This window comes from Porites lutea, chromosome 2 (genome assembly GCF_958299795.1).
Source record: "Porites lutea chromosome 2, jaPorLute2.1, whole genome shotgun sequence".
Classification (NCBI taxonomy): Eukaryota; Metazoa; Cnidaria; class Anthozoa; order Scleractinia; family Poritidae; genus Porites; species Porites lutea.
The window spans coordinates 14,329,163-14,339,863 of record NC_133202.1 but is presented as its reverse complement, the minus strand read 5'-3'; the positions used below and the strand labels follow the sequence as shown (position 1 = coordinate 14,339,863).

Sequence of the window (10,701 nt, the reverse complement as noted above, 5' to 3'; positions counted from 1 at the left end):
ATTCTGGCCCTTTTTCTATAAGCATTGGAATTATGATCTTATTCATTCAAACTTTGGAATTATTATCTTTTCCTTCCACTGGAAACATTGAGATTGTGGCCCTATCCTTCCAAGCATTGGAATTCTGGGCCTACTTTTATAAACATTGGAATTCTCATCTTATCGTTCCAAACATCTTATCCTTCAAAACCCTTGGATTCTGGCCTATTTCTGTAAGCATTGGAATTCTTATCTTATCCCTTCAAACATGGAATTCTGGCCCATTTCTATACACATTGGAGTTATGATCTATTTAACCAAACACTGGAATTTTCGCCCTATTTTTATACTTACTGGAATTTTGACCTGATCCTTCGAAATATTGAAATCCTGGTCCTATTGTTATAAACACTCGAATTCTTATCTTGTCCTTCCACTGCAACATTCAAATTCTGGCCCGTATCCTTCCAAACATTGGAATTCTGGTCCTGTCTTTATAAACATTGCAATTCTCATTTTAGCACTTAAATTTTAGCCGTTGATTTATACTCTTTGGTTTTCTGATCTTATTCTCAAAGCATTGGAATTCTGGCCTTTTTCTCTGAGCATTGGAATTTTGGCCCTATTCTTAGAAACATTGAAATTGTTATCTGCTTTCCACTGCAAACATTCGAATTCTGCCCTATTTTTAAAAACACTAGAATTCTTATCTTCATCTTCCAAACACTGGAATTCTAGCCCTTTTTTTTAATATATTGGTTTTCTTATCCGATCTTTCCAAATACTGGAATTATAACGCTTTTTTTTATACACATTGGTTTTGTGATCTTATGCTCAAAAACCGTGGGATGCTCTTCCCATTTCTATAAGCATTGGAATTATGATCTTACCCTTACAAACATTGGAATTCTGGCCTTATATTTATAAACATCGGAATTCTTATCTCATTGTTCCAAACACTGGAATTCTGGCCCTGTTCTTATACACTTTGGAATTCTTATCTTATCCTTCCAAAGATTGGTCATCATCAAGTCTCATCACGACAGTAGGCGCATAAGTCCTCTTTCTGTTTTGTGCAACCCCTTTGGTACTTCCCAGCTCTTCAACCCAGCTTTGTTTCGCTCTTTCTCGACTGTCGTTCTCCAAGTAGTTTTTGGTCTTCCTCTTGCCCTCCGTCCTTCAGGAGTCCCTCCTAACGCAGTAAAGCAGTCGTTCTCACCCTCTCTCCTTTGTATGTGACCTAGCCAGTCCCACCTTCTTCGTCGCACTTCACAGCTTATGTCATTGATCTCAGCCAATTCAACTACTCTCTTGTTTGTCATTCCCTGCCGCCATGTAATCCGCAGTATCCGTCTCAAGCACTGGCACTGGAAGCTATTTAGCTTCCATTCATCGTTCTTGGTGATCTTCCAAGTTTCACAGCCATATAGTAGGACTGGCCGAACTAAAGTCTTGAATGGGCATATCTTGGCTCTCCTTCCTATTTCTCTAGCTGCTCAGATCCTCCTTAGTCTCTGGAATGCGCAACGTGCTTTCTGCAGACTTGCATAATGTCTTTGCTACCTCCACCCTCTCTGTCTAGAATAGCTCCCAGGAATGTAAACTCCTCAACGTCATCCACTTCTTCGCCATCCACCACAGTCTTCTCCCTGTTACAAGCACGCTCAGTCCTTAGTGTCTTACACTTTCTCGCATTAACTTTTTTGTTCCTACTCTGACTGCTTACTCCGCCAGTCTTTTTATGCAAGTTATTGAACTTAGATGACAGTAGTGAAATTTCATCTGCGAAATCAAGGTCCTCCAGCACTGTTGTGAAATTCCACCTTATCCCTCTTCTTTTGCTGGCTGTTGCCTTCCTCGTGACCCAATCCAAGCACAGTAAGAATAGGAATTTTGACATCACGCACCCCTGTTTTACTCCCAACTTGATCATAAACCAGTCAGATGTCAGATTCCCATCCACAACCGCGCACTCAAATCTCGCATTATATGTCCGCTATGACCCTCACCAACTAACTTCTCATAATGTTCCATAGGCTTTCTCTGTGTACAGAATCAAAGGCTTTTTCAAAGCACATTCCCATTGGAATTTTGATCTAATTCTTTCAAAGATTGGAATTCTTGCCCTTTTCTTACAAACATTAGAATTCGTATCTAATTCTTCCATGGCAAACATTGAAATTATGCCCCTATCCTTCCACACATTGGAATTGTTGTCCTATTTTTATAAACATTGCATTTCTCCTTTTATCCTTCCACACATTGGAATTGTTGTCCTATTTTTATAAACATTGAATTTCTCCTTTTATCCTTCCAACACTTGAATTATAGCCCTTTATTTATACACATTGGTTTTCTGATCTTATTCTTTCGAACATTGGGATTCTGGCCCTATTTTTGAAAACATTGGAATTCTTATTTTATCCTTCCACTGCAAACATTCCAATTCTACCCTATTTTTTTTTAAACATTGGAATCCTCATCTTATCCTTCCAAACACTGGGATTCTGACCCATTTTATACACATTGGTTTTCTTATCCCATCCTTCCAAACACTGGAATTCTCATCTCATCCTTTAAACGTTAAAAAAAGTCTTGTCCTATTTTTATAAACTTATTGATTCTGACCTTATCCTTTCAAACATTGGAATTTTTATTTTATCCTTATTTTTTTACACATTGGCATTTTGGCCTCATCCTTCAAAATATTGCAATTCTGGCCTTATCGTTATACATATTGAAATCCTAATCTTATCCTTCTCAACACTAGAAATGTAGCCCTATTTTGTTACACATTGAAATTTTGATCTCATCGTTCCAAACATTGGAATACTGGCCCAATTTTTATAAACATTGGAATTCTTATCTAATCCTTCCACTGCAAACTGAAATTTTGGCCTTATCCTTCCAAACGCTGGAATTTTTTCCATTATATATACACACTGGTTTTCTGATCTTATCCTTCAAAACATCAGGATCCTGGCCCTTTTTCTATGAGGATTGGAATTATGATGTTATGCTTCCAAACAATGGAATTCTAGCCCTATTTTTATAGATATTGGAATTATTATCTTGTCCTTCTAAGCATTGGAATTCTGGCCCTATATTTCATCTCACTGGAATTTTGATCTCATCCTTCCAAACATTGGAATTTTAGCCCTACTTTTATAAACTTTGGAATTTTTATCTTCACCTTCCACTGCAATCATTGGAATTCTGGCCCTATGTTTATGGACATTGGAATTTTGACTTCATCCTGCCAAACATTGGTTTTGTGGCCGTATCGTTTTACATATTGAAATTTTTATCTTATCGTTCTAAACCTTAGAATTCTGGACCTATTCTTATACACATTGGAATACTTATCTTATCCTTTTCCCCTGCAAACATTGGAATTCTGGCCCTATTTTTAGAAACATTGGAAATCTCACTTTATCCTTCCAAACACTGGAATTCTGGCACTATTTTAATGTACATTGGTTTTCTGATCTCTTTATGCAAAACATTGGGATTCTAGCTTTTTTCTATAAGTATTGGAATTATGATCTTATCCTTCCAAACTTTGAAATCTTTGCCCTATTTTTGTACACATTGAAATTATTATATTATCCTTCCAAACATTGGAATTCCAGCCTTTTTTTTATACACATTAGAATTTTCACCTCATCCTTTTAAACATTGGAATTGTGGCCCTGTCTTTTTAGAGACTGGAATTCTTATCTTTTATATTTAAACAATGTTAGTCTGTCCCTATTGTTATACACATTGGAACATTGACCTATTTCTATAAACTTGGGAATTCTTATCTTGTCCCTTCCCTGTATTCATTGTAATTCTTTCCTTGTCTATATCCTTTCAAACATTGGAATTGTTTTCTTATCTTATCCTTCTTATCCCTCCAAACATTGGAATTCTGGCCCTATTTTTATACACATTGGAATTCTTATCTTATCCTTCCACTAGAAATATTTAAATTCTGGCCCTTTTTTTAATAACATTGGTATTTTTGTCTTATCCTTCTAAACAAGGGAATTCTCGCTCTATTTTTATAAGCACTGGAATTCTTTTCTTGTCCTTCTAAACAAAGGAGTTCTGTCCCTACCTTTATACACAATGAAATTCTTATCTTCTCCATCTAAACATTCGGTTTCTAGCCCTATGTTTATAAACATTGGAATGCTGGCCCTGTTCTTATAAACACCGGAATTCTTGTCTTATCCTTCCGCTGCAAACATTGGAATTCTGGTCCTATTTCTGTAACCATTGGAATTATGATCTTCTCCTTCCAAAACATTGGAATTCTGATCTTATCCTTCCAATCCTGTCAAAGCCTTGTCCATTCCTTTTTCAACTTCTGTTGGTTATCTGTATCTCGTAGTTTCATTACATCAATCTTGCAGGGTGGTTTGACAGCAGATTTTGAATGTTTTTTTTTCCTGATGGAGAAGGCAACAGTGGGTCATAACAACACTTCGTCAGTTGAACAGTTAGCGCCTCTCATGAGTCTTGTGTTCAAGATATAATTTTGGTCTGCCTACGTCACTGTCCCATAATCTAAAAGATGCCAATGCTTAGAGCAGGATTGCACCTATGTGGTCTTGTGTTTTTTCTTGCACTTGAAGATAGTATCTGGGATGACCAAATTGTGTTCCGAGCAAAGACCCAGAAGAAGTTCACTGTTTGAGTAGCACTTCCTAACTCCAAGCGGGCCAATCACTCGTGGCCATTTGTCCACCTTTCCAACCCTGACATTGAAGTCACCCGCTATTATCAGTTTATCAGTACAAGGAACTTTCCACCGAACTTTTCTCAGATTGTTGTAGAATTCCTCGTTAATCTCTTCATGGTTAGTCATTTTTTGAGCTAAGGCACCCAGTTATGGTGGCGTACACATTTCTCTGCAGCGGAAATCCCATGGTGATTATCCTGTCGCTGACAGGTATTGGGTCTTGTTCTAGCTGCTAAGTAATGGAGTTCCTTATTGCAAACCTTTTCTACGTGCTCCTCACTCTCTTTCTCCTGCCACTCCAAAAAGAGTGTGTAGCCATAATCTACCGTGCTGTCGTATGACGGGAATAGAGTGTCACTTCACTCCTAACATTTAAATACTGAATGTCATCACTCCTCACATTTGAATAGCGAATGTCATCACTCCTAACATTTGAATTCCGAATTTCTTCACTCCAAACATTTGAATACCGAACGTTGTCATCTAAGCATTTGAATACCGAATGTCTTCACTCCAAACATTTGAATTCCGAATTTCTTCACTCCAACCTTTGAATATCGAATATCTTTACTCCAACATTTGAATACCGAATGTCTTCACTCCAAACATTTGAATACCGAATGTCATCACTCCAAACATTTGAATTCCGAATGTCTTCACTCCGAACATTTGAATACCGAATGTCTTCACTCCAAATATTTGAATACCGAATGTCATCACTCCGAACATTTGAATACCGAATGTCTTCACTCCAAATATTTGAATACCGAATGTCACCACTCCAAAGATTTGAATACCGAATATCTTCACTCCAAATATTTGAAATACCGAATGTCTCCACTCTAAACATTTGAATTCCGGATGTCTTCACTCTAAACATTTGAATTCCGGATGTCTTCACTCCAAACATTTGAATACCGAATGTCATCACTCCAAATATTTGAATACCGAATGTCTTCACTCCAAATATTTGAATACCGAATGTCTTCACTCTAAACATTTGAATTCCGAATGTCATCACTCCGAACATTTGAATTCCGAATGTCATCACCCCAAACATTTGATTCTGACTGTCATCACTCCTAACATTTGAATTCCGAATTTCTTCACTCCAGACATTTGAATACCGAATGTCATCACTCCAAACATTTGAATTCCGAATGTCTTCACTCCAAACATTTGAATACCGAATATTATCACTCCAAACATTTCAATTCCGAATGTCATCACTGCGAACATTTGAATTCCGAATGTCATCACCCCGAACATTTGATTCTGACTGTCATCACTCCTAACATTTGAATTCCGAATGTCTTCACTCCAAACATTTGAATACCGAATGGCGTCACTCCAAACATTTGAATACCGAATGTCTTCACTCCAGACATTTGAATAGCGAATGTCATCACTCCTAACATTTGAATTCCGAATTTCTTCACTCCAAACATTTGAATACCGAACGTTGTCATCTAAGCATTTGAATACCGAATGTCTTCACTCCAAACATTTGAATTCCGAATTTCTTCACTCCAACCTTTGAATATCGAATATCTTTACTCCAACATTTGAATACCGAATGTCTTCACTCCAAACATTTGAATACCGAATGTCATCACTCCAAACATTTGAATTCCGAATGTCTTCACTCCGAACATTTGAATACCGAATGTCTTCACTCCAAATATTTGAATACCGAATGTCATCACTCCGAACATTTGAATACCGAATGTCTTCACTCCAAATATTTGAATACCGAATGTCACCACTCCAAAGATTTGAATACCGAATATCTTCACTCCAAATATTTGAATACCGAATGTCACCACTCCAAAGATTTGAATACCGAATATCTTCACTCCAAATATTTGAAATACCGAATGTCTCCACTCTAAACATTTGAATTCCGGATGTCTTCACTCTAAACATTTGAATTCCGGATGTCTTCACTCCAAACATTTGAATACCGAATGTCATCACTCCAAATATTTGAATACCGAATGTCTTCACTCCAAATATTTGAATACCGAATGTCTTCACTCTAAACATTTGAATTCCGAATGTCATCACTCCGAACATTTGAATTCCGAATGTCATCACCCCAAACATTTGATTCTGACTGTCATCACTCCTAACATTTGAATTCCGAATTTCTTCACTCCAGACATTTGAATACCGAATGTCATCACTCCAAACATTTGAATTCCGAATGTCTTCACTCCAAACATTTGAATACCGAATATTATCACTCCAAACATTTCAATTCCGAATGTCATCACTGCGAACATTTGAATTCCGAATGTCATCACCCCGAACATTTGATTCTGACTGTCATCACTCCTAACATTTGAATTCCGAATGTCTTCACTCCAAACATTTGAATACCGAATGGCGTCACTCCAAACATTTGAATACCGAATGTCTTCACTCCAGACATTTGAATACCGAATGTCTTCACTCCTAAAATTTCATTTCCGAATGCATCACTCCGAATATTTGAATTTCGAAAGTCATCGCTCCGAACATTTGATTCTGACTGTCATCACTCCTAACATTTAGATACCGAATGTCATGACTCCGAACATTTGAATTCCGAATGTCTTCTCTCCAGATAATTAATTCTGACTGTAATCATTCCAAACATTTGACTTCCGAATGTCATTACTCCAAACAGTTGAATTCCGAATGTCGTTAGTCCAAACATTTGAATTCCGAATATTATCATTCCTAACATTGGAATACCGATTGTCATCACTCCAAACATTTGAATTCCGAATACAATCACTCCAAACATTTGAATTCTGAATGTCATTCTTCCAAACATTTGAATACCGAATTTCACTTCTCCAAACATTTGAATTTCGAATGTTACCAGTTGGAAAATTTGATTACCGACGTCATCACTCCAAAGATTTCAACTCAAAATGTTTTATCTCCATTTTATTCAGAAAATGAACAAAACTTCTAGCTCCCACACTGTACTTGGTTTTACTGGTTTGCAATCTAATCATGCTATTTTTGTGTCTGTTTTTTCTTTTTCTTTTTCAGGTGTAGCTTGGAATTCTAAATCCATTTGTATTAGGTTCCTAGACAAGAAAAATGGTGAAGGACACGAACATTAAAGGCACTATAAAGTATGTATTGTTCTTCTATCGTTTCACGGGTACATTATGTATTTCTCTTAGATCCACCCAGTCTCCAAGACATCAAAAAATGATACTGGAGGGTACCCTGTGTTTAATATCCACTCCAGGGTGATCCCCGGTTCAACCTGGTCTGTACTTCACCCAGGAGGGCTCCCTTATGGTTCCCCTTAGTTCTTACTGGCTAGGAGATATGGGTCTCAACCCCGGGGACTGATCAGGTGTCCAGGGTGGCTACCCCCTGTACCACTCGATCTTGTCTCACCCAAGGAGGGCTTCTCTCCTGGTCCCCTTACCCCTAGATTTAAGCGCTTCCCTGCCATTCGTTTCTTGTGTTTTCTGTTTGGTATACAGCGTAGAACCTTTATGCGAAACCATCCGCCGATCGGATGGTCCCTAGGCCTCATTATTCCGCGCAAATTAACAATCACTTTTCAAACCTTTATATGATACATAGAGAAAGAGCAAGGAGAGATGTGATAATCCTTTCAATTACTCTAGGCAGATTAAAGTTAATCTTCAAAGTTGTATAGTCAATGGTCACTTAAAGCGCGTTAAATGTGTCTGACCATCGTTGAGTTTTTTCCACACGTGCATGGGCTAATTTTGGTGTGGTGAATAAAACTGGCCTGAGAAAACAGCCGACATTTGGCGACGCCAACACTGGTCTATCTGATTGTCTTTGTTTGCTGTGATTGGCTAACATAATTAATTAAATTGAATTGAAAGTCTTCTGTGTAACATCTGTTTCTCGATGTTTTGTTTTGTTTTCTTTCTTTCAGAGTAATTTAAGTAGATTTTACGATCCGCGTCCTGACGAGGAGAACATGTTGCGAATAAGATATTTGTTCAGAGAAGCGGTTAACGAAGTGACAGTCGGAGATAATGAACCTGTTTATAAAATACCAAAACGTGTAAGATATCCTGCTTTATGCAGCTATTCGCCACTTTCTAATAGACCATAATGCACGTTGTTTTAGGTATTACAGTCATCCCAAGAGAAATCGAAGACAATGGATATGCAAAATTTTTTAATGTAAACAAGCTGCGTTGTGATGTATGTGAAAATGCTGAATCAGGGACTTTGATCAAAAACGACGACGATTGCAACGAGAAAATGAATAATAAACGAATTCGCGATTATTTGAAATTTCTCTTAGTTGTGCTTGCAATCATTGTTCACGTCCTCAATAAAACCTCGCTTTGTAGAAAATTTCACGTCGTAGTTGCACTGAGGACGACTTAGAAATGTACCAGAAAGTTCGATGCACGTGCAGCGTTGTGTGGTTCTTCCGCTTCGCCGTCCTGTGACGAATCGTAACAACGATTTTATGTGCATCACAGCGCTGCAACACTGCTGCGACATTGTTTCTAATTGTCACAACATTAAATGAAGAATGATCCTCGCAGGTGTGAACGCAGTTTATGCAATGGCGTAAGAAGCCTGGAAAAAAATCAGGACTTCAGCGGGATTTGAACCGCGGACTTCGCGATACCGGTCCGATGCTCTAACCAACTAAGCTATGAAGCCACTGATGTTGGTAGCTGGTCTGAGAATTTTAGTTGCGATTTGCCTTGTGTAAGATCGCCTAAATGCGGTTGGGAATCATTTGGTAGTTCATTTTCCCTCTTATCACGAATGAAATGCCTCCTACCAATGTGGCCACGGTTCAAGATTTTGAGTTTGTTGTTTGTTGTTCGCTGCAATTGTCCCATTAAAATTTGCTGTCATGACAACGAACCGGGCTTGTTAAGGCCTTTATGAGAGCTTTTAATTTTAAGGTGAAAGTAAGTTAGAGTTTGAGAAAGAGTTTGTTACTGGCATAAAATTTATATAAGATATTACTTTGTTGTTGCCGGTGATTTCTTCTCTTTTTTTCCCTTTAGCACACAAAAATGATACAGTATTTGAGACATCGCCCATATTGGTCCTCATCAAGCAAGACGCAACAGTCAGGAGCTACTGAAACGTTTGTCAAATGCCTGCTGTTTTTACCACTGAACTCTTGTAAAATTTTCCACAGATGGATGTTTTATATACCAAGAAAGGAAATAACGTAGATTTGAATAATTCCTAAGGAATTTTTTTACATTTCACGGCTCTGAAAATATTTTATCACTAAGACAATCATTTCGCGAATTATGACGACCTGTGCGTCATGTATAATGACTTTTAAAATGAGCCAAACTCATATATAATCCTGGGAATGCGTCGATTTACTTTTTTTGGTCGGGTGTTGGTTAATGTTGAAGGGGGAGGTTCATGATGGAGCAGGGGAGGTTCATGTTGCAGGGGGAGGTTCATGATGGAGGAGGGGAGGTTCATGTAAGAGGGGAGAGAGGTTCATGGGGGGAAGTTCATGATGGAGGAGGGGAGGGTCATCTTGGAGGGGGGAGAGGTTCATGGGGGTAAGTTCATGATGGAGGAGGGGAGGTTCATGTTGGAGGGGGAAGTTCATGATGGAGGAGGGGAGGATCGTGTTGGAGGACGGAGGTTCATGTTGAAGGGGGAGTGGTTCATGTTGGAGGGCGAGGTTCATGTTGGAGGGGGCTCATGATGGAGGAGGGAGGTTTATTTTGGAGGGGGGAGAGGTTCATGGAGGAAGTTCATGGTGGAGGAGGGGAGGTTCATGTTGGAGGGGGAGGTTCATGTTGGAGGAGGGAGGTTTATGTTGGAAGGGGGAGAGGTTCATGTTGGAAGGGGGAGGTTCATGTTGAAGGAGGGAGAGGTTCATGGGGAGAAGTTTATGATGGAGGAGGAGAGGTTCATATTGGAGAAGGGGAGGTTCATGATGGAGGAGGGGAGGTTCATGATGGAGGAGGGGAGGTTCACGTTGGATGGGGAGGTTCATA

At 38.7% G+C, this 10,701-nt stretch overlaps 1 protein-coding gene across 1 annotated transcript; it reads right to left on the bottom strand.

Moving 5' to 3' along the window:
• Positions 1-1,486: 1,486 nt before the first annotated feature.
• LOC140925675 (uncharacterized) lies at positions 1,487-1,879 on the bottom strand. The gene has a single exon (XM_073375578.1). It carries the CDS (start codon positions 1,877-1,879, stop codon positions 1,487-1,489), a length of 393 nt encoding a protein of 130 aa, XP_073231679.1.
• Positions 1,880-10,701: the final 8,822 nt, after the last annotated feature.